The following is a 12919-nucleotide window of genomic DNA, read 5'->3' as shown; positions in this document are numbered from 1 at the left end:
ACCTATCTTTTCAGTTAAAGAAATCTTTTCTTGTTTAACACCTCCAAACTCTTGTAAACCCCACGGCTTTAAGAAATGTTTCAAATTTTGCATTTTCCGAAAGAAAATGTACTCGATGCTCCTTGGAAATCCATTGTTTCCCACCACAGTTTCACCATCTTATAGAAATCCTTATGTTCAACCCAACTACGTTCCAACTTAAAATACGGCTTGTTGCTCACCGAAGGATTGGTAGTAACCATAATTGGGTTATGGTCGGAGTTCGTTCTAGTAAGAGCTAACTGAAGAGCACCAGGAAAGGCTTCATCAAAACCAATATTAAATAGAAACCTGTCCAGTCTACAAAGTAAAGGTTCTGCCTGATTATTCGACCAGGTGTAAGATCCACCAATGAGTGGTTGATCTATCATTTCCTGCTGACGAATAAAATGATTCAAAAACATGCGTTTCTACTATCACCTTCACCTTTGTTCCTTTCCTCATCATACTAAATTGAGTTAAAATCGCCTGCCACACACCAAGGACCATTCCACCAATGGCTAATTTCAGCTAAATCCTCCAAAAACAATTCCCTCAAGTTGTAATCTCATGGGCTATAAACATTAGTGATTACCCACTTGAAGCCATTTACTCTGTTCATAAGAACTGTGGAAATGTTGTTTAGGCCAATTCTTTCATCTTCCTTTTGAAATCTACTGTTGTCCCATATAGATAGTAGTCCACCACTGGCACCTACCGAAGGAATAAAAGTGAATTCAAAATTTTTATCATACCAAAGTTGTTTAACATACCAGCTAGTAAATCTCATCATCTTTGTCTCTTGAATAAGACATATAACACATGTATGATTAACAATCAAATTCTTCAGAGTTGTCATCTTATCGAAATCATTCAAACCTCTCATATTCCAGCATAATATTTTAAAATCTATCATCACCTAGCTGCTCCTGTACTAACCCTTCTTCCATGGTTGCTTCGTCCCTTGTCTGATATCCAACCATATCAGTGTTATTGGAAGATTATCTCCCACCGAGTCTTTTCCATCCCTATCATCACCTTCCCGAACTTGTTCTTCATTCTCTTGCTCATTCGAGTTCCGAAATCTGCCTTAATATCTTAGCACGAGATCTGTCATCTTTGTTTTCAGAGTAGCTATATCCTTGTCAGCTATATGGCCATAGCTGTAAGCTAAAATAAATAAAGAATCCACAGTCTGCACGACTACCTTTTTCTCCATCTTCTGTGCTTGATTTGGCATTCTTCAAATTTTGCACAACAGCATTCTCCATGTCATTTCTGTTTGTTCCAACATGTGATTCTTCAGAGTCTATCGATTCTCCACTACGCTTACTCTCACCAGAATGTAACACATAGAATCTGGATCCCGAGTTTCTTAATGGGCTCCCTTGTGCCTCACTATTAGATTCGTTCAGGTTACTCCTTATGTTAGTCTTAGATATGTAAACCCAACTCCCTTGTTTGTATTCCTGAATAATCTGACCCGACCCATGCAGAATTAGGTTTTGAATCTCCTGAGTATCCACAGCCCTTGGATTCGTTCAATCTTGACCATTTGTTTTTCCCCTTAAACTTCGCGAAGAAGAAACAACCTGTACTTTCAAAAATCTGATTCTCCTTGAATAACGCATCAAAATTACTTATCTGCCTAATGTAGTTAGAATTAGTTATCTTAGAATCAGTAGAATAATCCGCATCCCATTCTATCTTTAGCAACACCTTCTCGTCACCAATCAGCAGCACCGCAGGAACTCCTTCAAAGCCGCCATCAATGGATAAACGAAAGTAATGCATATTCTTCCTCAATTTGATTTATAGCGTCTCCATGGATATTCTTAACATTCCTCCTAATTCATTACCAATTTGAGTAAAGACTTTAGAACTCCACCACTTTGATGGCAGACCCTTGACCTTTAACCACTTCTCTTTTAATGAAAAGGACTCAACCGGGAAAGTTTTCTCCTGCACCACTTCACCATTAGACTCAGTCTTTTGCTCCTTCTCCTGCATAGAACTGTCCTCCTCAATGCACCTACATATTTTAATTATGATTCCTTTATGAACCCAAATAACAGGAGACCACAATCTTTTCCATTCCTATTCTTCTAATGTTATTGACGCAGTTAACATATTAACATCCTCAAAATCAAGAAATCTTCTAGTCTGAAGTTTCCTTTTAATCACACCTACCAATTTAGTCCAAGGTGTTTGATGTGAGATCGTCACCAACCCTTTCCTACCGACCGTGTTTTTCTTTTTTTTGTAAATTTTAGACTTGGGTAATCCTTCTGAGATGAAAACGAGATTACTTCTTTGTTTACAATGGCCTCTGTGAATTCTGTAAGAACTTCAGCCATAACGGACCAACATTCTTTATTTTCTCCAATTGGTAAACATATACTATATTGCTTTCCATCCTCATCTCTTATAAATCTTGAGATCCGCAATCTTGAGATCCGCAGGTATTCTCCAACTCCATTAGTTTGAATCTGTACCAAATATACATTTTCTCCTATTCTTTCTGTCCATTTGTTCTTCCCCTCACCATTTTCAGCCGCATCTTCCATCGTTTTCTTTAACCTACCCATAATCTTTGGACTCAAAGCTAACCAAGATATTAAACCTCCAGTTCCTCTCTCTATGAACTTGATAATTTTTATATTTCTAATGTAATCTTCTTCAATCGGAGATTTCCTCTCTAACTGCAATATTCTTCGCAATGGCTGCATAATTCCACTCTGGCTTATTCTTCCTCCAGAGCTATTATCCATGAGTCCCTCCATTAATTGTGATGCGTTTAAACCTTTCTGCATCCGTGTAGTTCTATGATCTACCAATAATCATGATAAAAATGAAATCTAAAAGACCTAGAAACAGTGACGGAGCCGGCGCTTTTAGATTGTGGGGTCAAATAAATTTGTTCGACGCCATTTACCGAATGATTTTCTAAACTAGTTCAAGGTACTACAAAACAACGCGCACTAGTATTAAAACTACCAATAATCATGATAAAAATAAAATCTAAAAGATCTAGAAACAGTGACGGAGCCGGCGCTTTTAGATCGTGGGGTCAAATAAATTTGTTCGGCGCCGTTTACCGAATGATTTTCTAAACTAGTTCAAGGTACTACAAAACCACGCGCACTAGTATTAAAACTAGATAAACTTGCAGAAACCACCGAAGCATGAATAGACTCGTAATTTTTTCTTGGGTACATTACGGTTAGAATATTACTAACTGGTTAGGCGGTCGAAGGCCGCGAATTTTTTTTAGAACGGGTCGCAATACCAGTGGACGACTGTGACTTGCTTACAGAGAGGGTACTCAATATATAGAATGAAAAATATCAAAATGAACAAACTTAATATAACAGATAGAGAAAAATTATATATTAAGGAAAAAAAGAAACGTTATCAACTTTACACAATATCGCAATGACACTGGTTTAAGTCTTATCAGTTCAATGCAGATCTATAAATATTCAACAAATGGTGTGTACAGTTCTTGATGCAAATCTGATTTACTAACTTAGCTAAGTTAATTACTACCAAGGTAGTGATATAATAGAACTTTGCTTCAGTCCACCTAATGCTTATAATACTATTGCAAATGTTGCCCGGAATGTATAACGGTACGTTTTAAGTCCCAAGTCATCCTCAAGGAATCTCATATATGGTCCATTTGTTGTTTTTAGTTTAATTAAGAGAGCTAGTCGGGTGATAAAACGAGATGTAAGACGATATTAGTTGCACTATGACCCCATTAGCTATACAAGTTTCAACTCTACCACAATATTTGCCCCAGCAACTCGTTAAAATTACGAAAATATCAAGCATATTCTAGCCAAAGTTCAAAATCAAGTGGGGTCTTGGGACCCCATTTGTCCCTTGTTGCCTCCGTCCCGGTCTAGAAGTTCGGATCATAGTTCTTAGAATGCTGTCAGTTGTTTATAAAAATGTACAAAGGATGTTCCAATGAGGTGATGCTGTTTTGGAGTTTCTTACGTCTTGTTATCTGGTGGTCAACTTTGAGGGAAATGTATGATAGACTATTAGTCTATGACAACAATAGAAGATCTGTGCACCAAGCTTGCTATCCCAACAAAAGATTTTGTTTGCTGATTTTTAATTGTTTGAGAGTTCAAGTAAAATTTGTCGAAGGAAATCCATTAATTACAAGAAATCCGGAAATCCATTAATTACAAAAAATCTATGTATCGAATTTTGCTCCCCATCAATATATGTTGCTTGAGTTGTCAAAATAAACCCCTTAATTACATTTGAGGATGTACGTACCCTTGGAGAGTATATTAGGTTGTTAGATGACTTATCACAATCTGTTGTGCTTGCGTGAGAACTTGGATCTGTTTTTAAATTACACAAAATTGGTTAAAAAGACCAAAATCAATAATTTCTTGGTGAAAAAGACATGTAAAATTTGATACTGTTTAAATGGAGGAGATTATAAAAATAGTCAGGATGTAAACAGTTTCATCCTGTCTATTTTCAAATACTTTTTTTTATTTTTGATTTACATCAGGATGCATTCAATTTCATCCTCACTATTTTTTAAGTTTATGCCACGATGAATCCAGCATCATTTTTGCTATTTTTCTGATGTCCATTCCTCCCATACTAATTTGTACTCGTCCATTTAAACCATGTTTTAAGCAGGGGCGGAAGCATGCACAGGCTTCCCCTGGCTTGAGCCACCCCTAATTAAAAAAAAATTGTTCACATAGGTAGTAGATGATAGCTTATTTTAGCTGAATCCCAGGTAACCAATAGCCAAGCCAGGGTAGGAAACTGTTGTTGTTGTTTCTGTTCGAGCGGGAGAAATAGGCAAAGAGAAGAAACCCTAGGTAAGGTGATCTAGCTTATTTAATGTGATCTTATGGGTTACAGATGAGATGCTTATAATTGATTATTTTCTTGAAAAGGGGCACCGGCTTCTTAACATTAGGTTAGTTTCACTAGGGTTCGTATAATTAAAAAAAAAAAAAATTCTTAAAAAGTTTTAGGTTTAATCTTTGATGTTATTTAACTACGAATTTTTGAAAAGACTTTGTATGTATCAAAGGAGCGTGCACAACAGAGTGTTGAAGAGTTATTGTTCTTTCTGAAATTGGATGCTTAAGTTTGATTCAGTTGTTTGGTATTTTAGGGGGGTTGGGTTTTGGTTGGAATTTCAGGAATGTGTATTTGCTACCGTTTATTTTTATAAAAAAATTGGAATGATTACATTTTCGAGCTTTATATTGCCTCATTCACATTTTTTGCTACATAACTGGGTGTTCATCCCTTCCCCTTTTTTATGATCGGCGGTTTTCACCTTTCTCTCTGTAATTCATTTTCTTAGCACAACTTTGGCACAAAAGGTACAAATTAATGAATTATCCATGCTTCATGCCGTAAGCCAAGAGAGCAACCGAAACAACACGAGGATAGTAAATCACTGCTGAAAAAAGAGAGAGAAGAAATGCATACATCCGCCAATGGAGGAAACGTTGTTGAGACTTGAGAGACTGTTTCAGTATATTCGTTACAGGGCATGCAAAGAAACATCATAGCGGAGTCTTTTGCCTGAATGACTAAATCAATACCCTTGCAGTCAGTTATGAATACACATTTGCGGGTTAATCTTTAACACTACATTGATTCATCGAGAGAACTCATGTTTTCAGGTATATAATTGTTTTTTTATTTGTGCCATTTCAGTTCCAACAATCATTCTTTGTTAAATTTAACTCAATTTTATTTCCTATTGTATTATGTTATGCTCAAATGACCAGATTTTTGGATATCTTGGAGGACAAAGATGCTTCAGTTGAAGTTTTTAACCAACTGGACGGCTATGCGCAGGGGATGTACGATGTGCTGTGTAGGATTTTGTACATGTATTTCCTTGTTTGTGTTTGCAGGATTACTAAAGTTGTCTTGTTGATCTGAATTGTTTACTCTAAATAACCAGTCCCATCATTGTTCCCTGCCTATCGACAATGAAGTCACACCCTTCATCTCCTACTCTACCTTAGGAACTAGGAATAGGTATTTTTTTTTGCATCACAAATTTTTTCCTTTTACGAGTGTGCGAATATTTTTTTTCCCAAGCCACCCCAGTCTTGAATCTTGGTTCCGCCACTGGTGTTAAGAATATTTGGACAAATGATCCAATTTCCGTTTAAATTTCGACTCAGCAGGCCTCTGATGGAGCAGTTGAAGTTTTTTATTTTCCATATATATATATATATATATATTCATCTCTACAAATCTTTCACCCGGTACATGTAATATTAGCAACTTTACCGGCTAAATGGATCACTTTGCAGTTTTCTATCTACATTGTCTGAATTCTACTACTCATCCTATCCGTTGAGTATATTATATGGGTATTATTTGCGAATGATATTTGAATTCTACAACCAACGTTTGAAATAAGGTGCTAGCATTTCCGTAAGGAAATTGCATAGTCTTGGATGAAGACATAAACATCATTTTCCTTTTGCATGAATGACTGACAACGCATCCGCAATTGGTTTACTCGTCCTAGACACATGTTTAATCTTTTTACTAGTCGACCACGTATCCCATTGGGTCACTTGTCCGACTAGCCCTGACTCGGTCCCTTCGTCTTTTGCCACTGCTATTCTTCGTCAACGTCACTTTCTTTGTTGTCCCGTTAAGGGTCCGATGGTGGTTATCCCATTAGTTCAGCTACCGCAGGGCCTAACTACTACGTACTGGTGCTGTAGTGACATAATAAATTTATATGTTCGACTGTTTTGTGGTTGAAATGGAAGGAAGACCGATGGTGGTTATCCCATTAATATTATTAGTTCTCCAGTCCAACATATTACTCGAGATTCCTTATTTTCTTTCATTGCTTGCACTATTATTCAGTAAATACATTTGGTAATGAGATTACAATACATACATATATGCCATAAACAATGGCGATGAAGTAGCTAAGCGCAATAATTTGCTTATTTTATGTAGATGTGCAAGCCTGATGACGGTATTGTATGTCCTGCATGTGCCTGTGGATTATGTCTACCTCGCCCATGACCTTAAAGCTGCAAGAAACCAAAATCAAAATAGATTAGTTGACAGAATCACACATCTACAAATACTTCAAACCACAGATAATGGGGATATCAAGATAAGGTTTTTGTAAGTGTCAAATGTGTTTCTTACCTTGGGTGGTGAGTTCCCAATTCTTTTCTTGGCCAATTCGCCAGAAGAAATACCCACCGAGTCTATTATCTCGAGCATATTTAACCTTTACATCAATAGTGGTAGGACTATCATATCCAACCCAATCAGTTCCACGGTAAGAATACATAGATACTGTCCTTGCATCATACACCACTTGAGTCCCACTAACTCCGTTAAAATCTACCACATCTGCATAAGTTAGAACTCCTCCTCCTGGACCAACCCCGACTGCAGGTGCACCAATTCCATTCACATTTGCATCCCTCAACTTCCATGTTCGCCCGTACATTGGTAATCCCATAATTAATTTGTTTGCCGGCAAACCGGCGTTTATCCATGCCTGAATTCCAGCACTAGTACTAATTTGACTTGAAGGGTCATAAAGCAAAGCATGTGCACCAGTCTTAGATGTATCCCAGTCTCCACGATAATCATAACACATTAAGTTGACAAAGTCGAGGGAGTCGCGTACTGCTTGCGCCGGGTAGGTTGTGAGCTCGCTTGATAGAATATAAGCGCTCGGCGTGAAGTAAACAGCGGCAGTTAGAAGAAGTCTTGGCTTTCCTGTTCGACCAGCTTCTTCATTAATTGCTGCACGCCATTCTGTGAGGAGAGTTCCTAGATTGACCATGGCTGCTTGAGTTAATGGGTATTCCCAGTCAAGGTCAAGTCCATCGAAATTATATCTACGAGCCACTTGAATTGTGGAAGAGATGAAATTTGCACGGTTAGAAGGACTACTAGCCATGGCAGCGAAATCAGCACGATTGCTTGAATCTCCTCCTCCAATGGATAACATAGTGATTACACTTGGAGTTTTCGAATGAAGAGACGTAGTGAAAATCGGCATCCATTGTTCGTCTTCTGGTTTTACAACTAGCTGGTACTTTGATGAACTGATTCCGGCGAAAGCGTAGAATACATGAGTGTAATAAGAGGCAGGTATAGCTGATGGAGGAAGTGTGTTTTGTAACCATGAAGGCCAGTAACCACCTTTTATATCAGCAGCAGAAGTTGAAGCAAACATGGTGGTAGATGAGAAAAAGAAAAAGAACAGGATTGAATTAATCATTGTGTTAGCCATTGAAATGGACTATTTTGATTTAAGATATTAGGGGGATAAACACCGGATTATATATAAGGCTAGGGCATGCACGTATGTGGCTGCTGGCCTATGTTTGTATATGAAGATAAAAGTCTTAGAAAAAGACTTTGATTTTGCGTTCTAAGCACGTTGTTTGAATTCTACTACTCATCCTGTCTGTTGCGTATATTATTTGAATTTAAGATAAGATATTACCCCGTGCATCTCCCTTATACGAAACCGCATACTACTAGTCTTTGATGGATATCCATAAACATCATTTTTCTTTTACGTGAATGACTGACTATGCAACCTCAAGGGTTTTACTAGTCCACAACACAGGCTCAAATGTGAGTCGACAACGTATCCCGTTGGGTAACTCGTACTACTTGCTCTGAATTTCTTGGTCCCATTCTTTTTTGCCGCCAGTCTTCGTCACTTATTTCGTGGTCCCGCTGGCTCGGTATGGTTTAATGTAAGGGGTCCGACGGTGGTAATCCCCTTTAATTCAGCAGGGTCAAGTGTACTGGTGCTGTCATGACAATAAATGTGGTTGAAAAAGAGGAAGATCGAAGACTCAGATCAAATGATAGGGCCAGTTGAGGGCCCTCTTCAACATACAATTTAGTACGATTGTAATGGAGGAGCTTGAAGAATTTTATGATTTTCCATCCACTTTTAATGGGAGGTTGAACAAAAGAGCAAGTTTGAAACCAAAAAAATAGAACACATGAAAGAGCAAGTTTATGGGGATGTAGTAAAAATGGACACTTAAAACCAGTTGGCAAGCGGGCGTATGCCCCCATCTCCCCCTAATAGGAACACTATCACATAATTTTTCTAGCTGCTATCTCTTGTAGGTATTACCTTTTTGAAATCTAAGACACTATTTTTTAGAAAAATATCAAATATCAAATTATATAATGGTCATTTTCCTTGAACCCTCGTTAGGGTTGTAAGAACATACCTGAAGCCTATAGTATGGTGGTGTTCGGAAAATTTGACCCGTCATGGGCCTGCAGGACCTGGTCTGGTCTTGTCTGATATATTTAATTAAGGGGAACTTAGGCGTAGGCCCAAAAAAAATATTCTTACCGCCATACCCACAATTAATTTCTGATACAGTCGCACCCATAATTATTTAAAAATATTTAAAACGTACTGAAAGACTCTATTACCCTTCATCGTTTTTGGGCATAACTTTTTTCTTCTCCGCCGGTTTCTTTCCATATTCCTCCATTAGTCTCTGTAACGGATCTGCAAAGATTTTTTCTCCATCATTTAAAGAAATAAATCATTTAAAATCGATGATTCAAAGAAGTAAATCATTTTTGACTAAACCCTAGAATACATTTCAACAAAAATGGATGAAACAGACGAAGAAGAAAAAATCAAGTAGAAGAAACAGAAAAAAAGTTATGCAGCTAAATTTTCCCTTATATTGTCTTATGCACTAAACAAAATGATGCAGAAGACATTATGCACGTGCATAAAAATCCATAAATCAGAAAAGTGAAGAAAGTAATGCATAAGACAATATGCAGCTAAAATAAAATAATGCATAATGTCTTACGCATCTAAAAAAACTGATGCATAACCAGAAAAAGTGAGAAAAGTAATGCATAAGACATTATGCAGCTAAAACAATATAATGCATAATGTCTTATGCATCTAAAAAAAACTGATGCATAACCAGAAAAGTGAAAAAAAGTAATGCATAAGACATTATGCAGCTAAAACGAAATAATGCATAATGTCTTATGCATCTAAAAAAAACTGATGCATAACCAGAAAAATGAAAAAGTAATGCATAAAACATTATGCAGCTAAAACAAAAATAATGCATAATGTTTTATGCAGAAATAATAATGGCATAATGTCTTATGCACTAACCAAAATGATGCAGAAGACATTATGCACGTGCATAAAAATCCATAAATCAGAAAAGTGAAAAAAGTAATGCATAAGACAATATGCAGCTAAAACAAAATAATGCATAATGTCTTATGCATCTAAAAAAAAACTGATGCATAACCAGAAAAGTGAGAAAAGTAATGCATAAGACATTATGCAGCTAAAAAAAAATAATGCATAATGTCTTATGCATCTAAAAAAAACTGATGCATAACCAGAAAAGTGAAAAAAGTAGTGCATAAGACAATATGCAGCTAAAACAAAATAATGCATAATGTCTTATGCATCTAAAAAAACTGATGCATAACCAGAAAAAGTGAGAAAAGTAATGCATAAGACATTATGCAGCTAAAACAAAATAATGCATAATGTCTTATGCATTTAAACAAAACTGATGCATAACCAGAAAAGTGAAAAAGTAATGCATAAGACATTATGCAGCTAAAACAAAATAATGCATAATGTTTTATGCATCTAAACAAAACTGATGCATAACCAGAAAAGTGAAAAAGTAATGCATAGGACATTATGCAGCTAAAACAAAATAATGCATAATGTCTTATGCATCTAAACAAAACTGATGCATAACCAGAAAAGTGAAAAAGTAATGCATAAGACATTATGCAGCTAAAACAAAATAATGCATAATGTTTTATGCATCTAAACAAAACTGATGTTATGCATAAGACATTATGCATAACATCTTTAATTCAAATCTAATCATAAATTTCCGATTGAGATCAAAAACATGGAGACAAATAAGGTATGAAAATTTCCAATTCAGTTGATATCGAAATAATGCAACACACTTCTTACCCTTTTCAACTTCAATTTTAATTTCTTTTTACTTCTCGAATAATCAAAGACAACAGAAACCCAAAATCCCCAGATTTAAACCGCAGATTTTGAAACAGAAACCCTAGTTTTATTGAGAAGATTATTCAGAAAAGGATTTGGGAAAAGATTTGACAAAGGGAAAAATCCAAATGTTAAAACGAAGAATCAGAGTTCACCATTGTTTTCTTCTCGCTTCTCTCTGTTCGTCGCTCGAAGAAAAGGGTACACTACGGGAAAAATCATCATTGACGACACAAGATAAGAGTTGCAGTACCCCTACGATAACTCCATTTCATGCATTGTGGAACGGGGGTATTGTAGAAAGTCCAAGTTTTTCTATAATGGTTGACAAGTGTTGTAAAGGGTGATGTGATTCATGGTTCGACAATAGTTTGTCAATGTTGTGATTCTCTTTCGATTTTTTTTGATAACCTAACACTAACTCTTGCTTGTATTGTAGAACAATCGTGGACAACATAAGTAGCATATCGTAGAAACATATGCAACAACAATTACCAGTATTATGAATAATATTTGGACAACACTTGTATGAATTTTCGAACTATCTTGTACAACACAAACTTATGTTGTAAAGTAACTGTTTCGTAGTCGAAAACTGGAAGACAACATCGATTAGTATTGTGAATACTACTATCATTACACTTCCTAGAGTTGTACGACTATACTGAACAACTCTTACTTATGTTGCAAGATTTGTTTTTACAATACCCTTAACTGTTGTAATATTTGAAGTAACAACTTCTGTTGTCTGTAAATGAATGTGTAACTACAACTTTTATTAGAAGTTGTGTGCATAAAACTATTTTGAAAAAAAAAATTATAGCTGAAACTGGATTGCCGAAAGTATTTCACATTCACATTAACCTGCCAGTGCAATGCACTTACATTCATTCAAGTTAACCTACTAGTGTTAACCACATACATTCAAAAAAGGAAGTGATACAAAAGTTAAGTTTTCTAAACACACTCCAAAAAGATTATGAAGATGTCTATGGGAACACTAATCTATCCTTGGGCCATGTAATAAAACTTCCGATAGCATTACTAACATACTTGAACTCTGAAGTTGGAATGTAGACATAAGCATCATCCACATGAGTAGTAATCACACACTGTATGGCAGATCATAAGTTCTGTCATTTACATCCTGAATCTCCAAAACTTGTTTTTTTTGTTCTCAACTGATGGCAACAGTTAACACCACCAGTTACATTCATCTATAGCAGCAGCAGTCTACAAAACTTCAATATCAAACCAAAACCATGAACCAGTTTCTAGTGTAGAAGCTAAGATTTTGTTCCTGCCACATATGATGATAATCTGTCCAATTGGTTTACCAAGTTCTGCATTGGATAGTGCTTCACCGAGAGCTCTTCCAGGTTTCTTTACAGGCCGATAAAACGAGGGCCTAACTGGAAAACCAATGCCCTCTTGGAAACCTCGTCCGAAGGGCAGTAGCATCGGTTGACACCAGTGTTGAACCTGAAACAAAAAAGAATGATTGTATAAGCTCACAGATCATCCTCAAGCAAACTATGGGCCGTTCATATTATGAATAAACTGATCTCATTTCTGTACATCAAAGGCATGGTCTTAAATATTCTTCTGATAAAATGATTCACTCATTTGAAAGGAAAGTTTGAACAATTTATTTGATAATGTGAAAAAGAAACATATGCATTAATTCACAAAAATAAGAATAAGGAGCTCACCATGTGCAATGGCAGGTGTTGAGATCTGTAATAACAGTAACAAAGAACTAAGAGAAAGACAACCTTCTTCTGAAGGACCTGCCATTTAAGCTTCATGTAAGATGCATTAGCTATCATC

General features: G+C 36.3%; 1 protein-coding gene across 1 annotated transcript; it reads right to left on the bottom strand.

Moving 5' to 3' along the window:
* Nucleotides 1-6869: 6869 nt before the first annotated feature.
* On the bottom strand, nt 6870-8354 carry LOC113294918 (class V chitinase-like). The gene is made up of 2 exons (XM_026543289.1): nt 7213-8354; nt 6870-7091 (listed from the first exon to the last, which is right to left on the bottom strand). Exons 1-2 carry the CDS (start codon nt 8315-8317, stop codon nt 7069-7071), a joined length of 1128 nt encoding a protein of 375 aa, XP_026399074.1. The 5' UTR covers nt 8318-8354; the 3' UTR covers nt 6870-7068.
* Between the last annotated feature and the right edge of the window lie 4565 nt (nt 8355-12919).

The sequence above is a fragment of the Papaver somniferum genome, chromosome 7 (genome assembly GCF_003573695.1).
Source record: "Papaver somniferum cultivar HN1 chromosome 7, ASM357369v1, whole genome shotgun sequence".
In the NCBI taxonomy this organism is placed as follows: domain Eukaryota; kingdom Viridiplantae; phylum Streptophyta; class Magnoliopsida; order Ranunculales; family Papaveraceae; genus Papaver; species Papaver somniferum.
Note: the sequence above shows the minus strand (reverse complement) of the source record. Positions and strands in the feature narration are given on the sequence as shown.

Bases quoted from the DNA above. Each gene is read 5' to 3' on its own strand.
- LOC113294918 (XM_026543289.1), bottom strand. From the start codon at position 8,317: ATGGCTAACACAATGATTAATTCAATCCTGTTCTTTTTCTTTTTCTCA. The intron at 7,092-7,212 runs GTAAGAAACACA...GGTTTCTTGCAG, and splicing joins TTGGGAACTCACCACCCAAG to CTTTAAGGTCATGGGCGAGG.